Here is a 22,687-nt window from a genome sequence, read left to right as displayed (position 1 = left end):
AATATGCTAGAATGAGCTAGTGATAATGATGAACTAGTAATAATAGCTTTTGTTCCACCCTCCCACTACCTTTACCCCAAAATAAAAACTTATTTTGTGAACTTAAAAAATAAAACAAACACTGACATAAGCATCAAAGGCTAGTCAACAGTGGCACTGCCGTGACATTGTTTCTACTTTCTCATTCCTTCCCCCATCTCAAGCCCCACCCTTTGACCTCTGATTATGGGATGAGCCTGAGCAGAAGAGTTGGTGATGTCAGGACTGCGCCGTTCCCACGGATGCTCCTAGAGGCCTGCTGTGCTTCTGGGAACTGGGGCACAGGGATGGCTGTCTGACTGAAACCTAAAACAACAACAATTCACCCCACCCCTCATGTTCCCAAACCCCACAGTAGCAGCCAGGTATATATACTATATAAGGACCATCTAATATAGTTTGAATATGGTGAAATCTGAAAGCAAGATCATTTTTAACATGGCAGTGATCTTGGGGGGTGGGGGGGGCAGCGGAATGGAGGTTCATAAATCCTCCACATCCCATGCAACCACAGAGTGCACACATGCTAATGCTAGCCATTCTCATTAGCAAGAGAACAAGATCCTTCCATATGTCATAAATTACTGCAGGAGTGCAGCCAGGATTCCTTTGTTGGTAAATTTCAGTTCAAGACATAAATATTTTTATCTTAAGATGCTTAGGGGAATGACTGTCCCTACCTCATATGAGTGAACTGAAGCACAAAACAAGTTTATGACTTATTTTATGCCTTCAGCTGTAGAAACAGCATTACAAGCCAGGATTTCCTATTCCCTAACTAGTGAGTTACTAGACTTCCAGCCTCCTTGGATAGGGCATCCAAAGAGAAATATATCTTGAAAAGGTCCTGACTACTGACACTGAAATTCTACCTATCAGAAAGAGGATTATCTCCCATAATGATAATAACTCGTATTAGAGCTAAAACTTTGGAAAGGACAGGAAAAAGGAGGAAAAGGGTAGGGGGACTGGGGCAGACAGGAAAGGATAGTAGTATTAACTAACAGGAAGGCTATTAAAATGGATAAGTTGTATTCCTGTTCCTGCCATTAACTTTGTTTTATGGGCTTGATTAATCTGCTCCAAGATCTTGTGCTTCAGAAATGCCCTCCAATCTGTTCAAACCTATAACTTTTTAATATTTAAACCATTACTTAATGATAATCTCGAATGGCTGACATCTGTTAGAATTAGTGCATCAGAAATGCTAAAATCATTAATTCTGAAATCACGCTGCTCCTGAAATAACTGAAATGCTATTACGTTTTGTCTCATTACCTTTCACTTTTATAATGAAGCCACAGAAAGAGAAGCACTACTAAGGTCAACTGAAGGCTATGTTGAGTTTTTACCATATATATAACCTAGAACCTAATTTTACCTTTTCAAAACTCTAGTTTTCCATACCTGTCCACTCCTAATTGATGTCTTTATACTGTGAGCTCACTGTGTATTCGGAACACCAACCCCTGAAAAAGCTTAAGCCAGAGTAGCACAATGGAAGAAACATACAAACCCAAAACAAAAACAAAGCTAAAAAAGTCACACTCTGAAATAATTATAGACATATATGCAAGGAATGGAGATATCTAAATGGCTAAAACAAATCCCCAAAGAAAGTCCTGGGTTCATCCCAACCAGTTCAAACTTTACCCCCAAAACTTTTTCTATAACCAAATTATTTGCTAGATATGTTTATACATTTTTTTGAAATCCAAGTTATATTACAAACCCATTGGTGCCTTCAAAGTACATAAAAGAAAGGAAATTTTAAAAAGAAAGTAAAGTTAGCCTTGTGATGAAAAAAAGGAGAAAGAATCAAATTACCTGCCAGCAGGCTGGGGCTGTGCCTGAATCCAAACCGCTGCATTTACCATTCATTCTACAGCTGCATTATTGGGGGAAGGGGAGTTTAGAAGGGCACTGACCCCGAAAGTTCTCAATACTTCTCACTCATCATCAGGAAGGGGGAAGAAGGAAAGTTTTTTCTCTGGGTATTTTTTTGTTTGTTTGTTTTTGTTTTTTTGTCTCCTGAAAAGGCTGGCAAAGAACAGTAATAGTGCAAGCAGTTAGAATATTTCTTTAAAAACCATTTTAAAAATGCAAAACATTAAGGAATTTAAAACACCACATTTTCGTTAATATAGAAAGAATTTTCACTAGAGTTAGGCAGCCACCCCAAAACAGCATGGCAAAAGGGCATTGGTATAAAGGAAATAAAATACCACACAAAAATCCAAAACAAAACTAAAAACATTTCAAATTAAACCTGGAAGACTAGAAGATTCCAACAGCAGATTTCTGTCCACTACTGAAACATTCCAAAATCCAAGCTTCAAAGGCGCCTAAATGTATCTTAAATGAAATTTTGTTTGGTTTGGTTTAAGAAAAAAAAAAAGAAAGAAAGCAGTGAACCTGGTTATAAATCCTGCAATATATTACATTTAAAAATATCCTAGTACGACAGAAACAAATTATAAAAGAAATTAAACAAACAAACAAACAAATAAAAACAGTAGCAGCAGAGGTTACCTGTCTGAGCACCTACATTTTCTTAGGAGGGGATCGTGTCTCACCAGCCATATAGCCCATAAACCTTCTCAAAAAGAGTGAGCCAGGAGAAAAATGTAACACAAGATTTGATTTCACAGTGTCTCTAAGCGCCCCAGACCCCAGACTGGGGACTCACTGAATGAAGAGAATTTCTTTTTCCTTTGTTTTCTTCTTGAGAAAAAGAAGAGATGATCTTGAAAGTCAATTACTTCTTTCAATGCCTTCGATACCTTTTCAAAAGTCTGATAAAGCACTTGATGAAAGCAAGTCTCTTGATGGATTTTTCTAATGTTCCAGGGTATTTTCTTATTTGATAGCATATACAGAAATACTTCAAAGTTCAGTGGAGTTAAAGCCAACAGAAATGACCAATCAAAAGAAAATAACTATCAAGAATTTTAAATGGAATAGTTCATATTTGTGTGTTTATGTATATACATAGTCCACTTTTCATCATGGGTGACATAAAAACAATATCAGAAAGAATTACTTTTAAATACAATTCAGAATTACAATTTTAACAATGTACAATACTTTTACAATAATTCAGATTTTTGCATGATAAAATAACTATACATATTTGATAAATACACATTTTTACCTCTCATAATAGCAATAAAGATCTTAAGAAAGTTACTCAACAATAGGAAAATATATTTAACTTTCACTTAAATATCTGGGCTGTTTTATTTGGGTTCTTCCAGTATGGTTTGCTCTTATTCTTTACCTTACTTTTTGAAGGAATTCAAGAGGATATTCATGTTTTTAAACTCTAAGATGTCCATTCAGTGTACGATCCAGAAATAGGTTGGTAAGGCTATGTTTTAACATAGTGTGAATGCACAAAAGATGGGCAGTGAGTAAAACTAACAGTGAAATAATCTCAGATATTTCTTCTAATGTACTTGGTTAATTTGATAATTTTTTTAAAAGGCTACCTACATTTTTCCTGGTGCCTTATCCCACCCAACAGAAACCTTGAGTTTTTCATCAAATAGACAGGGTGTTCTATTTGTGTTTTAAAATTCACTAATCTATATACATGTGACATGTAACTATTCAAAGTATATGTATCATAATCTATGTGGCAACCAGATGGTCTCTACACACATATGAATGATGATTTAATTAAGCGATTCCTTCTCCCTTGTTTATTTCTCTATCCCGAATAGTGTGCATCTTCCAAAGTATGGTCATTTAGTAAAAGAAGTACCAAGTGAGCCAGAGGTACTTATATACTCCACGATATGTCGCACAATAACCCTGTACAAGTCAAATTCTTTTAGATGAGATGAGAATATCCTAAAATAAATTAGAAAGTCCTCTTATGTATCTTTTTCTAAGGTGAAATGAGACACTGCACAGATCAGAGGTACTATTCTATTTGTCAACAATCAACCTTTCACTCCATTTTAATATTATTTAATTCTATGGAAAAAACACGTTTTATTACATTCCTTTTTTAAAATGGGGGAAAAACTGTACAAGTAAGCATGATCAAACCTCTGTTAGAGCTGGTTAATACTGATCTTATTGCCTCGAAGTCTCTCTAGTAGTGTCCAAGAAATTATGTTTAATGTCCATCTGAAGGAAAAAAGCACTGGAGAGGCAAGAAACGACTCGGGTAAAAAGCTTCAGAGGATTGTAGGGAGATGGAACTTGCCGCTTAAAAAAATTACGTTGAGCTCTGGTGCATCTCCATTTCTTAACACGCCTTCCAAACCATTCACTGGGATAGTTTTACCCATGTTTAAAGGCTCATATTATATGCAGTTTGGGGGCTTTTATAAATTCAGAAATAAAGTAATATAAAGAGTAGAATATTGAAGGCTTCAGAGTAGGGCTATAAGAGACTCAATACTGCTAAATAAGTCCCCAAACAAAAACGGTCAGTCCACCCCAACCCAAAACCTATGTGTAATAGGAGAAAATGCACAGCAAGAAGCAGAGGAAAAGCATGTAGCCTGGAATAAATCATACACTGAACAGTCTAGAACCAAAGAAAAAAAGCAAACAACATACATATACACAAAAGCCTAAGCAGCAGCTATTCTCCTCATGTCTTTAGGTGAGTACCTCTACCAGTAGATTATTGTTATGAAAACGACTCAGTTGTTTTTTTTTAAAGTAAAAAACTGTTTCCCATCATGCTCCATTTTCTAGAATCTTTCCTTTTTGATTGGTTGGTGTAAACAAAAAGCAAAGCACATAAACATGCAAGCGTGCACGTGCGTGCACACACACGCACGCGCACACACACACCCTCCTAAAATGTGAAAAATGCAGATATATAACGCTGGTATTAGAAATCACTTCAACTTTATACTTAGGAACTTATAGACCCTTGATTTGCCCCCCAAAAATATTCTTCCTTGTCCTTATTCTTTAAATGCCCAACCACCAAAAGAAAAAAGGAAAAAAATAAAAGGCTTTAAATGCACATGTTTCAAGTCAGTGTCTTGTTAACAAAAAAGGTAGCATTTTCTTCACTTTGGCCATTGTTAAAGATGCAGGCATAGATCAGGGAATGTTAAGACTAGCATGTATTTAAAAAAAAAATGCAACATTAACAGAGCATATATCTTTCAAAAAAGGCTAAAACACTAACAAATACAAGTCAATGCACATATTTTTAACTAGTGCAATTTTATCTACAATGGAGTAAATGTTATTTTGTGTGCCAGACATTGCAATACTGTTCATTTCCCTTTTATCATGCAAACATGCCAACTTTATCATTAAAAAAAATCTTTATTGGGTCACATTCACGTTGCCCTCCCACCCAAATTAAGGGGGAAAAAGTCAATAACAGAGCTCCTCAAGATCTCATAACTATGAACATAAAGCTCCTAGATAATAGTGTATAGGCTGAATTTTCAGATTTGTATAAAAAAATTATAATTTAGGTAGATGTCTTCCTCACGGATTACAACACAATGTTAAGTACACTACTCTGAAATTTGTACCAACCGTACAAAAACAAAAGCAAGAGACCATGAAAATATTATGTTCTTCATGGCCTGAGAGCCTACACATTTCTCTGAGTAATGTAAAACTACGAGAGCCTGACACTTTTCTGTATCTCACCTCTTCTGCCTCTCTATCTGTAGGATTTGTAAATCAACGTCAGTAACATCTTAGTAGCAAGGGTCTCGTCTATCTCCCCATTCTTCCTTCCTAACTAATCCTACTCAATTTTCTCTCATCTCTCTGAGCATTTTCCATGAACAGCATTGCAAGTTGGTTTAAAAAAAAAAGAAAAAAAGAAGAAAGAAAGAAAAAAAGGAAAGAAGAAAAAGAAAGTTTTACAAGGGTTTTGTTGGTTAATTATTTACTGGTGGAATCACTCCACCAGGAGTTTGATTTCATTGGCTAGCAGTTGGTTCATGTTGAATAGGCCCCCCGGGAGCTTGGTGAGCAGCTCTCGCTCCGTGGTTTCAGGGTCGCTGTCAACAGAGCTGGAACTTGCGCTCATGTTGTCGACAGCAGTGTTGGCTGGGGGACCCAGCTCCGGCTCACTAGTCTCACTGGCCGTGGACACCACGGAGAGCAGGGACATACGCCGGGTGAGCCGGCCAGAGGGCAGAAGGGAGGCGGCATAGTCCGCTATGATACCAGCTACATCTAGATTACAAGCCTTATCAAAGGCTATGAAACCTACATTTGCATTGGCCTCGCAGACACAGAAGGAGCCGTCGTCTTTCGTCAACAGGTCAATGCCACACACATCCATTCCCAGGATATTAGACACCTGGATAGCTAGCTGTTTCCCTTGTTCACTCAATGAGCACATCATCCCGACACCACCTGGCAAAAGAGAAATAAGAAGTTACCAAAATGACAAAATTTTGGAGTAAAACTAAAGCTGACCTTAAAGTTAGCCTCTAAGGCTAAACCTCTCTTCTAAATCAGTAGAATAGCAAAAGTGTTATTCTAGTGTAAAACTGGGACTCTGAAGTCTAAGATTCTTTCATTAGGGAATCCCCTTCCAACGCAGTCTCTCGACAAATTCATGACTTTGTACTTTTTCCATATGCTATTTTTTTCTGAAGACATTAAACTTTCACTGAAGCCTATCTTACTTGCAATCACATGGAACTTTTGCATAAATACAGTTAAACCACTTAATGTTGTTATTGGTTTTTATCAGTTTCAGATTTTGATTTGTAAAAATAGAGATGCATAACAAGGACAGAGGACAGAATCTAGGAACATGCTTTTCTTCCTCCACAGTCTCAATTCTAATCTCTTTGCTGTTCCTAAGCCAAAAGTATTCTGGGGTTTCAGGTAGCTGGAGGAGTGTATGTGAAGTCTTCGCTGGTATCTGAGAGAAAAGAATTAGAACTAGTTGGAGACAGTTTCAAGACTAGAAAGGACTAGATAAGGACTAGAAAGCAAAAGAATTTGGACAAAACCTTGGCTTAAGGAGCTCAACAGGAGGAAGGCTGACATCAGTACTATGTAAGTATGCCTGACCCAAAGAGACCAAAGGTAAAGGCACATATGACCAGAGTCCCCCTTACCACTGTGGCTGGAAGAGTACGGGGAGGGGAGTGCAGGAAGGAGGGGACTGGCACACTAGCCAATGAATTAAATGACACTGCTTCTCAGCATCCATAGTACTGAGGCCATCTGGAATGTTCCAAATAACCAGAGCAGAGCTCTGATGTGACGTGACAATAACAAATAACAAGCTGTCTATGACCTGAATGAAAGAAATAAGAGCACAAATTCAAGTTTAGCACAAAAAGACTCTCTGAACTAACACAAAAACATGATTACCCAACTTAAAAGTTTCAACAGAGAAACTGAAGGAGAGTTGCTTTTGTGAGTCTAACTTATAACTTGGAAAATCTACTGTGAGAAATATTTTGAAGCACATACAAAAAACCTGAGGTGAAGTCACAAAAGAAGGACAAAAAATTTGGATAACTGAATCAGAAAAACCCTAACCCCCAGAAGGAGAGAAGAAATTTTCCTGAAGCTTAGAAAAACTGAATCTGATAGAAACAGCTTACTAAAATCCAGGTTGGACTGACTGAGAAGAGACACATATCTAAAAATATCCTGACAAAACTGTTTCGCATTTCAAGTAAAACAAAATAACCAAAAATAAGAGAACAAAACAAAACAAAAAACAAACTTACAAAGAATATAACCAACCCCCCTCCCAAAATCAGAGTAGATTTGGACATTCAATTGCAAAAGTGTAAACTGTAGAGCAGCAGAACAGAAGCAAGACTCACACAATTTAAGAATCCTATCTCAGCCAATATATCATTCTCCTTTGAGAAAGACAGCAAGCTATGAGGTATCTATCACTCACATACACCATCCAGGGAAAATAATCAAGAAGAGATACTAACATAACAGCAAATGACTAAGGACAGAAAACTCAAGCTATGGGAAGATGCAGATGGGGAGTAAAGAGTGACTAGTAGTGTGATTCTTGCAAAACAGGTGTAATTAACTCTCAACAGATAAAGACTGCCTGGGAATGGATAAAGTAAGTGCTACCTAAGGATTCTTGAAACAGAAGAGACACACAATAAAAGAAATTCTATTATAGACTTGAACTAAAACTATTAAATGGTTTCAGAAAAACAGTGGAATACAAAGCCCAGGGAAGCAGAAATTTGTGTCTGTTTTGTTCACTGCTATATACAAAATACTGCTGTAACAGTATTGATACTTAGGAGGTACTCAAAAATATTTGTTCAGTGAATGAATGAATCAAGAGGGAGGAGTAGGAAGGGAAGTAAAACTGTTCTAATCCTCTCATGGGAAGAGAGAGGGAACAAGAGGTGATGCATTTTGAGAGTAGAGATTTCAAGGACTTTGGATATGAGGTGTTAGACTAGAGAGGAGATCAAGAATGACTCCAAGGATTTTGGTCTAAACTAGAAAGATACAGTTGCCAAAAACAATAAGGAGAAAACTGTGGATGGGACATACTGGGAGGAGGAGTTAGATGAGGAGTTCAGTTTTGGACATGTTAAGACTAAAATGTCTAACAGACATCTACATGGAGATAATGAGAGGCAGTGATTTATATGTGCCTGGAGTTCAGGAAGAAAGCCTAAACTGGAGAGATACATTTGAAAATAATAACATAGATAGCATCTAAAGCCATGAGCTAGGTAAGATTACTAAGAACGTAAAATACACAGAGAAGAAGAAAAAACCCAGACTACGCTCTGGGGCCCTTCAACGGTAAGAAATCTCAGAAGATATACACTTAAGCAAATCAAAATCAGCAACATTCTTTGGACCAATGGGTAAAATGGGTTAGGACACAGCTTAAATGAAATAATATGACCAAAGAGGGAATTTGTTAGACATTTCACACATGTGCAAATTGGGGTACAAATTCAGCCTGGGTGAAAGCAAATTTATGATTCAGAGAAATCCAGCTTCATTACTAGAAAAACAATTCTATACTTTTGTTATATTCGTGGTAAATCTATGAATCATATTTACATGTGAAAGATACGTTTTTCAACATATTAAATAAAAAGATCTAAGTTATATACAAATACTCACTGAAAAAGCTTTAATAGTATTACTTTATATCCTAGAAAGACACTTGCATTGCTTTTACCTAGTGAGCAGTTGCTCTGCATCCTCCCATCCGTTGAACAGCGTAACATGGTGCCAACCACACGGCCTCCCACAACAATGACACGTACATCCCTTCCATGAGACTCTTTAACATACTTCTGAAACAGGTATGGAGCTTCATGGCGAATAAGATGGCTTAGATCAGCCAAATGGTGCTTATCGCGAGCCAAGAAAACTGCTTTGCCTGTGGTCGAAAAGAATAAAAAATGTAAGTCAACAAACTATGAGCAGTTGATATCATTACCTGCATTTTCTTGTGTCCCAATCTCCTTTTTCAGAACCAACTGCTTTTTAACCAAAGTAACAGCGTTATGGTAAAATGTATATAAAGACCAACTAAATATTTGGGTTCTTAAGATTTGTATTCCTCCAGGTTAGCCAATAATACTAGCCTCACTTATCAACAAAACATTTTTCTGAGTTAAAACATATGTTTTATATATTACACAATATTAAGATGCCATGTTTGCATATAGTAAAGTAGCAGTATGTTACTACTTCTATGCCAACAGAAGTGTCTGCTTTTAAAACATGGTTATAGGGCTTCCCTGGTGGCACAGTGGTTGAGAGTCCGCCTGCCGATGCAGGGGACGCGGATTCGTGCCCCAGTCCGGGAAGATCCCTCATGCCGCGGAGCGGCTGGGCCCGTGAGCCATGGCCGCTGAGCCTGCGCGTCCGGAGCCTGTGCTCCGCAGCGGGAGAGGCCACAACAGTGACAGGCCCGTGCACTGCAAAAAAAAAAAAAAAAAAAATCTCTAGGATAACCACTAAACGAACAGAAATGTGAGTTGTTGTTGCTCCAGCCTAGAGGAACAACTCACAAAAGCGCCTTCTGTGAGTCTGAGGTACCATGCACCTAGCAATTTCCCTACAGTAATTCTTCAGAAGCTCTGTTTCAAAAGCTATAAACTTCAATTGACAAGACTACGTCTAGTCAATAACCATGAGCAAATACAAGGTAGATCTAAGTTAAGTCTTAAAAAATCTGTTTTGTATAACCACTTATTAATTCTCAAGAGTAATTTCAATATTATGTGTGGTAGCAACAACTCATACACACCTCTATGACCCCGTGTATTCTTCACTACCATTGGAAACTCCAGTACTTCTGCTTCATCAATCATTTTAGCAAAATTTTCATGACCACCTGGTTTGAGCAAAAAAGAAATTTAGGAACAGCAACAGAGGTGTTTTGTGATAAATTTTATCTATACTAAAGTCAGCAAGACAAGGGAGGTATAAGGTAATAACCTGATGGCTAAATTTTGTCTTCAGTTAAACAACCACTCCTTTTAAAATGGATAAAAACTATCTTAAACTATAAATATTCTAATATACAACTCAAAGAAATTAAAACAAAGTTTCCTGATTCTATAACATTTTTCATATTTTTAGCCCTTATTTCTCTACCACACAAATAATAGAAGCCAAGATCTACTTTAGTATATAGAATTCTATTTGGATTAAGAAACAGAAGAGTGAGGCAGTTGGGTAGACTTATCCAAAGTTGAAAAGATGCTGCATGCACAGGCATGGCTCTCTCTCTCATCAAATACACAAATTAATATTTCTTATCTCTATTATAAATCAGAGTTCTTTCTACACTGAGCTATTCAGTATCCATGGGTTATGTCTTGTTCTTTCTGTTTATATTCCTAGGAACAAACGATACAGAAGCAAAGCTACAGCAAAAATGGATTGTAGTTGTACAAAATCAGCATGGTGACAGAATAATCACACCAAGAAAAGGTTCATTAAACAACTGTGATATCATAAATTTTCAGCTCAGAGATATGAAGATGACCTAGTCTCCAAATTTTAAACCTTAAACGTGAGAGCACAGGTAATATTCATTAATTTGGTTAATATACTTTTCTCCTTTCCATTCTCTTAAAATCAGAATTGTAGAACGATGAAATAAGCTATATAATATCTCAAAAGCATCAGGAAGAGAGAACTCTCAAACTGTAACAGGACAGGAATTTCTTTTTAAAGCCTCGTTAACTCTCCAAGCATTCTGCTGGACATTTTAAGAAATATTTTTATGAAAAAGTATACTGATTTATAGCAAGTCTGATTCTTTCCAAACTAGAAAAACTGGAAAGGCAGGAAATATATTAACATAATACTGTTTACAGTAGTGCTACTCCAAGTGTGGTCCAGTAACCCCTGCCTGTGACTTCTTTGCTACTGATATGTGTCCAAATAAATACAAAAAGAGTAAGCACAAGAAAGCAATTTGGCATTGCTCTATTTTTACGGTACTTTACGTGTACTTATCCACAGCAAATGGGTCTTAAAAAAAAAAAATAGTCCTCTACCACAGGTGATTTTAGAAGCACTGGTTTAAAGCACACCTAGTATAGTGTAATTTTCTTTAAAAATAGGGAAATATTTATGAACCATTATCATGAAAATGGTAATGAAGATAATCAGAAATTATAGAGATGACAGATTCTTTTACCTCAGGGGTTGCCACACTAAGGACTGATTGGGCATACAGCCCTTTTTTGTAATTAAGTTTTACTAGAAAACAGCCACACTCATTGTTTAAGCTTTGTCTACAGCACATTTCACAGTACAACAGCTTTACTGAGGGTCACAAGAGAGAACTTACAGCCTGGAAAGCCCAAAATATTTACTATTTGACCCATTACAGAAAGTTTGGTCAGTCCATTCTACTCATACCATACACAGATTCATAATTCTCCTGCCCAGTTTGTTAAAACTGAAAATCGCTTCTAAGAGTTCTTCCTTGTCCACGAATTTCATTATATCACATAACCCTAATAGTTTAGTAGGGCTTTCAAAACTTATTGGTGCTCTAAAATTTAGGCTATAAATTCTTATTAGTTAACTCACCATAAGAGAAAGTATCTGGCAGAGGAACACCATGACCTGCCAACTCTTGAAACGTCCAGAACTTATTAACACAGTTCAGGATGGCTTGAGGTCGGTTCATCAACCTGCATCCCATCTTCTCCAGATGACGCAAAACAGTGATGTCACTATCACTTTGCACCCAAGGGGTTGGTACTCTCACTACCACCACCTGAGGGTAGGCAGTAATTAGTTCTCCATTGATACGAAGACCTGAAATATACAGGAATGAAACCATAACCATTAAAGGGGAATATACAATAGAGAAACAGATATATACCAAAGCTTAGGTCTCAAAACTAAATGTACCATTTTGCTAACATTTCACTGGGACAGAGAGACATTCCTCCTTAAATAATTTTCTTTTGTAAGAACAAAGAAGATGTAATAAGAAGAATGTATGCCGGGGTAAATAAATTACAGTACATGTCAATACAATGAAGTATTACATATCCATTAAAAAGAATGTCATAAATCTCTATGTTCAAAGATGGAAAGAATGTCCAGATGCATAAGGTTAAGTTTTTTAAAAGCAATTAACTCTTGTGTTTACATATGTACAGAAAATATATAAAAATGGCTTTCTCTGAGTATGTGTGGCTGGCAAGGCAGGAAGAGAAGGGCAGAATGAGGAACTTTAAAACATTTTGCTCCATGCAATTCTCTATCTTTTTTAAGTGAGGATGTATGCTTTTAGTACAAAAAGAGAATTTTCTTTCTGTAAAAAATAAATAAATGTATTTATTTATTTATTTTTGGCTGTGTGGGGTCTTCGTTGCTGCGCACGGACTTTCTCTCGTTGTGGCAAGCAGGGGCCATTCTTCGTTGCGGTGCGCAGGCTTCTCACTGCGGTGTCTTCTCTTGTTGCGGAGCATGGGCTCTCGGCTCGCGGGCTTCAGTAGCTGTGGCTCGAAGGCTCTAGAGCGCAGGCTCAGCAGTTGTGGCACACGGGCTTAGTTGCTCCGCGGCATGTGGGATCTTCCCAGACCAGGGCTTGAACCCGTGTCTCCTGCATTGGCAGGCAGACTCTTAACCACTGGGCCACCAGGGAAGCCCCAAAAAGAGAATTTTTAAAAGAGCAGTTTTCTGAGTTTTATCCAATACCATTCTATTTTTAAAGAGGTCCCAAATAATAAAGGAACAAGGTACTTGTTGCTCCTTACAACCTACTTTCATTAAAAAATTACATATACTTATTTAAATAACATTCAAATACAAAAATATAACACATTTACCTCCCATCCAACATCCTACACAGTGTTAACAGTATGTATCAACTAACAGTTAATAGTTAACTAATAGTATGTTAATAGTATTTTCCCCACCATTATCTAATTATAGAAAAATATATATAATTTTTAGACAAATGAGATACTTTGTTTACATCATTTTATGTCACTTTCTCTCATCACTTAAAATTATACCAGACATCTAAGTCAGTGCACATACAACTGTATTGGGCTCAACAGAATTATATTTAAAGATACACCACATGATCAATCCCTTACTCATGGACATTCATTCATTGAATAAACATTAAGTAATTACTATGTGTCAGATTCTTTTCTAAAAGTTGGGAATAGATTGGTAACTAAGGCAGATAAGGTCCTTGACTAGTCACTGTACTCTATATACATTTACATACCCAGGACTTTTATAGTGAGTGAGTGAGTGAGTGAGTGTGTGTGTGTGTGTGTGTGTGTGTATGTACACCGTATTCTTTATACATTCATCTGTCAATGGACACTTAGTTTGCTTCCACGTTGTAATTATTATAAATAAAGCTGCTATGAACATGGGGGTGCAGATAAATCCTCAAGATAGTGATTTCATTTCCTTGAGGTAACATGCTGGATCCACAATTCTGAGCCAAAAGAGATTTTATCTATTCTGATTAAGGGAACTGAGGTTATGTGCTTGATATTACCTGTTGATACTTCACACCATCCCCATCTTTTACTCCCTCCCTGTATGGCATGGACTAGAAGCACTTCCTACTCTCCCTTGCCAGCAGGATTCTATTTTGAGAATCCACCAACGAAAGACAATTACACAAAATTTTAAAGGTCAAAGAGAAGTAGAAGTCATTATTCTCCAGGGGCAGCTGGTAGCGCTGTGGTCATCAGCAGATGTGAGGTTTTTTGCCAAAGGCTTCAGGCATTGTCCTTGCAGTCGTTCACTGACCATGCTGCTACAGGCATCTTGAGATCAGCAGCAGCGGATTCCTGCAATCCTACATTTTCTCATTTCCTGGGCTTTTGTGCTGACTTGCCTCAACAGGAAAATCTAAACAGCATTTTACTTGAAATCAGAAAAAAGCCTAGTGACCAAATTGGGAGTTAAAAGGGGACATGGAGAATGGGAAAGGTGAAAAGGGAACCCAGTTTACGGCAAAAGATGCTGCCTCTGGGTGTAGATATGAAAGATTCTGGTGATAACATCAAAGTAGAGCTATTCTGTAACAGTTGAAGTACGGATGGGAACTATACAGATGTGTATATAAAATACACATGTGTATTACAGGTGTGTAAAATAATTCATATCTGGTAGTGTGGAGTGTGTGTGTGCTTACAGAAGGAATCAGCCCAAGACTTAATACCTAAAGAAATGGGGATGTATAGGCTGAAAAAAGAAAAAATGGCAATTCCTAGGACTGGATTTGATGAATCTCAGTTAAGGGACACGAGAAGGAAGCAAAAACCTGAGGAAAAATGAGTCAAAAAACCAGGAAAATCTGGTTTTAAGTAGTAATATGAAAAATAAGAAAAGCCAGTGTTACCTGGAGAGAATAATCAAATTCGTTAAATGAAACAGAGGTAAAACAAAGATTGAGTTTGGGAAAACTTGAGTGATCAGGAAAAGAGACACTGTCAACTGTCAAGAGAAAATTCATCCATTATGACATTATCTTCTCATTTCCCTAAAATGGAGATACTTTTTGCGCCTTTTAAGAAAGGGGATAGAGAAGGCAATGTGTTCCACTCTCGGTCTGCTGCCAACGGAAATTGGGAATATGGGAGTACTTTATCCAAAGCACAGTCAGATCTGCATAGTACACTATATGGGCATTACTGAGGATGGAAAGAAATTCAATGCCTCCAGTAACAGAAACAGACACTTTATTATCCTAGACAAGCAGAAGGTGATCCGAGACTGCCCAGAAAGAAGGGCAGGTACAGATGAATGTGAGCAAAAAAAAAAAAAGGCAAAGTATTACTGATCTCTTGAGTACTCTTAGTAAATACCACTCATCTTTGATGCAGAGCTTATAAAACTGAAATATAGGGAGGATGACTCTTTTCCTTAGATCCCTGTTATTCATTATACACATGCACAATTCCACTCTACTCATTGTGAAAACAGCTATTCCAATTGAATGTGCTACCAGTCAGCTTTGCTTTCAATTCCACTTCTTCAAGCGTATACTGTCTTTCTTGCTCATCATCTTAAACAGCAACTTATGAAACTATTCATCTAGTTTTGTTTCATACTGGGATAGAGATTTCAATATAAATATTTTGGGTAAGTTTTGAATTAAGTGTATGATTAAACATTAAAAGCTGGGCTTCCCTGGTGGCGCAGTGGTTGAGAATCTGCCTGCTAATGCAGGGGACACGGGTTCGAGCCCTGGTCTGGGAGGATCCCACATGCCGCGGAGCAACTAGGCCCGTGAGCCACAACTACTGAGCCTGCGCGTCTGGAGCCTGTGCTCAGCAACAAGAGAGGCCGCGATAGTCAGAGGCCCGCGCAACGCGACAAAGAGTGGCCCCCGCTTGCCACAACTAGAGAAAGCCCACGCACAGAAAACGAAGACCCAACACAGCAAAAATAAATTAATTAATAAACTCCTACCCCCAACATCTTAAAAAAAAAAAATTAAAAGCCAATAAATAATGAGTTAACCTTAGAATAGCAATGGGGTTGGGAACAATTTTTATTCCTACATTTTTTAGATAAAAATGTATTATGTATTAAAAGGCTGCTACTGTTGTCAAGGCAGAGTGAGAAAGTGCTGAGGGCTGATTATTCTCCCAAGTTGAAAGATTCCTTTGGGATATTAATAATCTCCTTGCCAGTAATTAAGCGGGAAATCTCTCATGTAGCCTGCTCTACACCTGTGCTTTTTGAAACTAGTTTGGCTACATGATAAGTACTAGGTGTTTTCATCCTCAGGAAATAAGGATAGGCTTATCTGCTGACTGGCATTTCTTTTTCTTCCATCCTTTACTATTCCAGAGGATTTACCAGGACCTCTGGAATCACTTTAAAGCGAACAAATTTTAAGAATTTAAACTGGAAGTTTCCAGTGAAGGAGCTATTTGTACACAATTAAAAAGCGACACAGTCTCTGTGCCAAAAATCAAGGACGCACTCAAAGATTAAGACAGATGAGTTACTAGAACACGGGAGACAGCCTGAAAGAGCTTTCATTTAGCCAAATTTCAAAGAAAAAAAAACTACTAACAATGCAAAAAAAAAGCTCATTAATCTATAATGATAATGGAGAAGAGTGGCTCATTTGCTATCACTTGAGGAACTATTACATAAATCTGTATTCTAAAAACTGGTAGGGACTTCCCTGGTGGCGCAATGGTTAAGAATCCGCCTGCCAATGCAGGGGACGCAGGTTCGAACCCTGGTCGGGAAACTAAGATCCACGGGCCACAGGGCAACTAAGCCTGCATGCTACAACTACTGAGCCCATGTGCCACAACTACTGAAGCCTGCGCGCCTAGAGCCCGTGCTCTGCAACAAGAAAAACTACCACAATAAGAAGTCCACGCTCTCCGCAACTAGAGAAAGCCCACACGCAGCAACAAAGACCCAATGCAGCCAAAAATAAATAAATTTATTAAAAAATAAAGAAATAAAAACTGGTAAATAATAAGGAAAAACTACATTTATGCCCCCATTTCAGGAGGAGCTATTTATCACCTGTAGGAAAAGGTCTTTAGAGAAGAATGTCAATTAATATAGAAGGAATAGCAAAATTAGAAAAATCACCATTTTGCAAATCCCAATGAAATATCAAAATATCATTATAAGGAGGGCTTCCCTGGTGGCGCAGTGGGTAAGAGTCCGCCTGCCGACGCAGGGGACATGGGTTCGTGCCCCGGTCCGGGAAGATCCCACATGCCGCGGGGCGGCTGGGCCCGTGAGCCATGGCTGCTGAGCCTGCGTGTCCAGAGCCTGTGCTCCGCAACGGGAGAGGCCACAACAGTGAGAGGCCCGCGTACCGCAAAAAATAATAATAATAATAATCATTATAAGGAAAGGTGGATGGGATATCTGTATAGTGCCAAAATATCAAAGAATTGCTAGGCAAAAGATAAAAATAGATTTTTCTAACAGACCATGCAGACACTCACTACCTGTCCCAGTGATCAAACTTATCCTGGACAGTGGCACAGACTATCATTTTGTGCCTCCTGGAAGAACACACTGTGAAGCATCCATGGTCAACTAAGAGGTAACTGTGTGCACAAAACACATGAACTCTAATGATGCCAACTCGCAGGAAGCTTCAGGAGGCAGACATCACAAGAAAACGATCACACAAATCCAGGACATGAGACATTGTTCTGATCACTTCAAAAAGCTGATGTCACTTTAGAAATAAAGATGGGAAGAATGTCTAGAATTAGAAAGACTAAGTAGACATTATATCCAAATACAATGCATGAACCTTATAGACCCTGATTTGAAAATAACTGAAAAAGGTATTTTGGAATCAACTGTGACAATCTGATTCTAGAGTATATATGAGATGATATTAAAGAGTTTACTTTTCTTAGGCGTGCTAATTGTGTTGGCTGATAGGGAACAACATCCTTATTTTTTGGCCTCAGATACTGAAATATTTAGGGATGAACATTAAGATAGCTACTTGTATTCAAAAGATAATGACTCTCTCAAAAAGCTGTGTGTAATGTACATAATGTTTATACATACTAGGAGAAAGAGATATTAAAGAACTATGACAGGGGGTTACTATTGAACACTCAATCTAGGTAGCAAGAATATACCTGTTCATAATTCTAGTCTTTCAGCTTTTCTCTTCGTTTAAAATTCTTAATGAAAACCCGATTTGGAGGGGAGAATCCAAGACGTTTCAAATTCTTAAGTATTCTCTAAAGAGAACTGATGCTGGTCATTCCAGTTTCAAAATCTCTGGGTTTTACTGCTCAGCTTTTCATTTTTTTTTTTTTTAAATGCTTTCTCATCCTTTCTCTCACCAAAAGCCCATTTACTATTCTGCCAGTGACCCATCTCCCTTGCCATTTATGTTTCAAGTGCTACTACTGCAGTAAAAACTTTATATTAGTTCATCTTGGAAGGCGGAAGAGGGAAGACTAACTGAAAGCTAAAGTAACTTGCTAAAGGCAGCCAAAACCAAATCTAGGACAAGAAATCTAACCTGTTCTTTCTCAGGCTGTGAGTTCTACTTAGAAAAAGCAAGGAGTCAGGGTAAGAGATTTATAACTTCTGAGCTCCCTACTTCCAGCTAAATTCACATAACAAACTTTAGTTGTTTAGGTCAATAATCCAGAATGCTAATCCATTACTTAACTGACAAAGCTATTAAATTCACCACCACATGTAAAATAAAAGGGGCTATATTAACAAAAAAGACGAGATAATTCTGAACGTTTTAAAATACTCAACTCACTATAAATCTATTTATCAATTAATCTACTTTAGGACATTAAAAAAAGATTGCAGCAAGAGGGCTTAAGTCACACGGACCTGGTGCCTACTATAAATGCAAAACTGTCTTCACATGATAATTGTCCTCCTAAGCTTTTTTTTAAAAAAATCACTGGCTTGGGGCTTCCCTGGTGGCGCGGTGGTTGAGAGTCCGCCTGCCGATGCAGGGTACACGGGTTTGTGCCCCGGTCCGGGAAGATCCCACATGCCGCGGAGCGGCTGGGCCTGTGAGCCATGGCCGCTGAGCCTGCGCGTCCGGAGCCTGTGCTCCGCCAACGGGAGAGGCCACAACAACGAGAGGCCTGCGTACCGCAAAAAAAAATCACTGGCTTGGGACTTCCCTGGCGGTCCAGTGGTAAAGAATCCGCCTTCCAATGCACGGGACGCGGGTTCGATCCATGGTCGGGAAACTAAGGCCCTACATGCCACGCAGCAACTAAGCCTGCGCACCCCAACTATTGAGCTCTCGCATCTCAACAAGAAAGCCCAAGTGCCGCAAACTACAGAGCCCATGCGCTCCGGAGCCCACATGTCACAACTAGAGAGAAGTCCGCGCGCTGCAAAGAAGAGCCTGCGCGCCATAAGGCAAGATCCCGCATGCCTCAATGAAGATCCCATGTGCCGCAACTAAGACCCGACGCAGGCAGGGGGGATAAATAAATGAATATTTAAAAAGTTATCACCTTAAAAAAATCACTGGCTAGTTTCCCCCACCAGGTCCCAAAAATGTAGGATGAAAAGTAATTACCCAAATTTTGAGGAGAATAGGACAACTGGTAATGGAAATTTACAGTACCAAGGGTCAGATAATTCTCAAAAGAGTTATATACAACACTAAAAAGTCTTTATTAAGGCTGGGTTAGAACTCATACATCTAAGTTATCAAATATTAAAAATAAGAATAAAAGAATCCATTCTTTTGAGAATATACATGCCTTTTCTATCTGCTTACCTGCTTCCTACGAAGATATATTTTATGTTTCCTATCAAACTACCCCTGTTTAACATCCTCAGCAATCCTTTTCCTGTCCAATTTGTTTCCAAGCCTTATCTCACTATTAATCCCAGGTAGCAAGAAAATTTTTCTCTTCAATGGTATGCTCTTTGGGGAACGATAAGGAACCAATAAAATTCCTTTCCCAGGTCCATCAGTGGTACTGGAAGAAACAAAAGGAAGTCTACTATAACAGTGTGCCTCGTTACCACTGAGCAATGCCACTTTGCAGCTGACCATCATGTGTTTGAAAAAAAGAGAGAGAAAAGGAGAAAGAGATGAGGAAAGTCAGATTACGACTCTCTGTTTTAAAAACATCTTTTATTGAAGGTAATGACTGGCCAGCTTCTGCTCTAAGTACCTTTAAAAAATACAGAATCTGGGGGTCAAGACAACTGACCCTACCCCAAAAAGCAGGTAGGACATATCAAATGTAGAGAAAATGTGATGCCACTAGCTAAATAATTCTAATTAATTTTATAAATGCTGGCATTCAAGCTCTGCATGTTTGAGTACATTCTCTTTACCTTTTCTATAGATAGAAAAAAATGGCTCAGAAGAAAATACTTCATGAAAGTGATAAAAAGATAAAATACCCTTAAAGGACTCATCCACTTATCCACTCATTCTTTTATTCATTCAAAAACATTGAGCATCTATTTTAAGATACTCTGAGCCTTGGGATAAAGTCCTAGCCCCACTTAAACAGTTTTGAGGAGGATGATGGGGGAGAGTGCATGTTAAGTATTTGATAAAGATTGGCACATAGTAAGTAGTTAATAATTGTTAGTGGCTATCAATTACTCTTAGTTTACAATGGTGGGTTGGGGTAGGCTGACGGCACATGTGGTAGCTGTTGATTCTTCATCTTTTTTTTCTCAACTCCCAAGCAAACTTGATTTATTTGATAACTGATGCATAAGGTCTCAGTATCAGAAGCAAGAAGACATATTTCTATTTTGCTAACATGAAAACTTTATGAATTTTTTTCTATTATCCAAATATGAAATGTTATTATCTAACCAAAATTACATTTTCTTCCCCCATAAGATAGCAATCTATACTGAAATAGTTTAGAAGAAAACTGGGGAAATGTATCATTTAGGTCGCTATTAATGAATCCAGCCATAAAAAGTTACAGCAGTCTCCCAGCAACAGACTAATGTAAAAAAGGGGAGAGTGTAAGCAAAGTATCTTTGTGATGTCCTTTAAATGTCAAGTCCCTGTCCACTTTGGTTTTCTCCTTTGTTTTGTTTTTGCGGTTCGCGGGCCTCTCACCGTTGTGGCCTCTCCCGTTGTGGAGCACAGGCTCCGGACACACAGGCTCAGCGACCATGGCTCACGGGCCCAGCCGCTCCACGGCATGTGGGATCTTCCTGGACCGGGGCACGAACCCATGTCCCCTGCATCAGCAGGCAGACTCTAAGCCACTGCGCCACCGGGGAAGCCCCCTGTCCACTTTGAAAAAGAGTAATAAACTTTTTAACAGTGGCTCCAGGTTAAAGACATTTATATCAGTCTGTTCTAACCTCCTTTTGGCAATCGAGAGCACGTGACCTAACTACATGATATCTAGAAATTTCTCTACTTGTCAAGGAGAGAATTTACCAGCAGACTTAATTTAGCAGTATCAAGACAACCAGTCTGACCAACTGCAAAAGAGTTTAGTTTAAAAACTAAATCAGCCAGGATAGCTAGATCTAACTAGTTCTAAAGTAGAAGCTGTTTTCATTATATCACAAGAATTCCCTCCAAAGCCCTAGCAGCATGACAGCTGGAAGACTCCTTTCAACAAGAATATACTCTAATGGTTAGGTTAGACCTATAATCCTAAATACTGGAAAGCCCCTGAATTTTGTTACTTGCCTTGAAGGAAGAATTTAGAGATTTGAGCTCCTCATCATTCCTTTGCTTTAAGTTCCCCAATGCCTTCAGAAGGCCATTCAGTATCAGGTTTCCAAATCCCTCATACTCTTTAAAAAAAGTTGCCTGTGGCAGTACCTAACAGATTCCAAGGCTTTATCTTCAAAAAGACCATGATTCCAAGTGAATAAAAGTAATTACTTAATTACCAGTTTCACCACTGTGTACCATGGGTTAGGAGATTCCCACTCTGAAATAAAAAAGGTAGTATTAATTGATTTCTGCCCTATCTATGCCAAGTAACCATGTCTCTGAGCATCTATTTTTGGCAATATGCTCTCTGGAATTAATTTCTGTCACGGGGAAGGTTATTTGATTTGTAAGCAATTAAAATATCTCTAGTTAACTTGGGCAAGAAACAACCTATAATCTCATCAAAGTGCCATACCAAAAATGATTAAATTCCAAACTTTCTCCTTCCATCCTTGAGTCAAAAATTTCATCAGTTCAAACGTTCTCTCCATTTATTTTAATTTTATTAAGAAAACTCCTAAACAGAAAATAAAAATACTATAATGAATCCAATGTACCATCACCTACTTTCAACCTTGTTGAGAGTCACAGTAGTCTAGTGCATCCCTGTCCTCTTGAACCCTTTCTTTTCCCTAAAGGTAACCACACTTGGAAAATTATGATTTATCCTTCTATTAACTACTTTTTAAACCAGCAAAAGTTACAGTCACATACCCATCCTCCCCTTAGAAAATAGTATACGCCCTTTTTCCTAACAATAATTTCACTTAACAATGTTGTATTTTATGAAGTAGGTTTTCAGCATGTATCTGAAAATAAGGACTCTTGGGCACATACATTTTCTCAACTGGGACACAAGAAGCACTAATCAAAAAATAAGAAAAAATAAACCATACTTAATTAAATTTAAAAACTTTCACTGACCAGAAGATGCCATTAACATAGTAAAAAAGGCAAGCCACAGAGTGAAAGAAGATATTCACAGTACATGTATCC

General features: G+C 38.1%; 1 protein-coding gene across 9 annotated transcripts in view; it reads right to left on the bottom strand.

The window, feature by feature from the left end:
- RIMKLB (ribosomal modification protein rimK like family member B) overlaps positions 1 to 22,687 on the bottom strand; it is a 127,128-nt gene that overhangs the window by 3,848 nt on the left and 100,593 nt on the right. For 8 of the 9 annotated variants that reach the window (XM_049694895.1, XM_033408116.2, XM_049694894.1 and 5 more), the window contains 4 exons: positions 12,076 to 12,306; positions 10,274 to 10,360; positions 9,194 to 9,397; positions 1,867 to 6,399 (listed from right to left, as the gene is read on the bottom strand). In XM_049694895.1, the coding sequence (XP_049550852.1) occupies positions 5,936 to 6,399; positions 9,194 to 9,397; positions 10,274 to 10,360; positions 12,076 to 12,306 (986 nt within the window). In that variant the 3' untranslated portion in view covers positions 1,867 to 5,935. The remainder of the gene's footprint in view (positions 1 to 1,866; positions 6,400 to 9,193; positions 9,398 to 10,273; positions 10,361 to 12,075; positions 12,307 to 22,687) is intronic. The other variant, XM_049694896.1, reaches the window with a different exon arrangement.

This window comes from Orcinus orca, chromosome 11, assembly GCF_937001465.1.
Source record: "Orcinus orca chromosome 11, mOrcOrc1.1, whole genome shotgun sequence".
NCBI lineage: Eukaryota > Metazoa > Chordata > Mammalia > Artiodactyla > Delphinidae > Orcinus > Orcinus orca.
The sequence above is the reverse complement of the archived record's forward strand: the minus strand, read 5'-3'. Positions and strand labels throughout refer to the sequence as shown.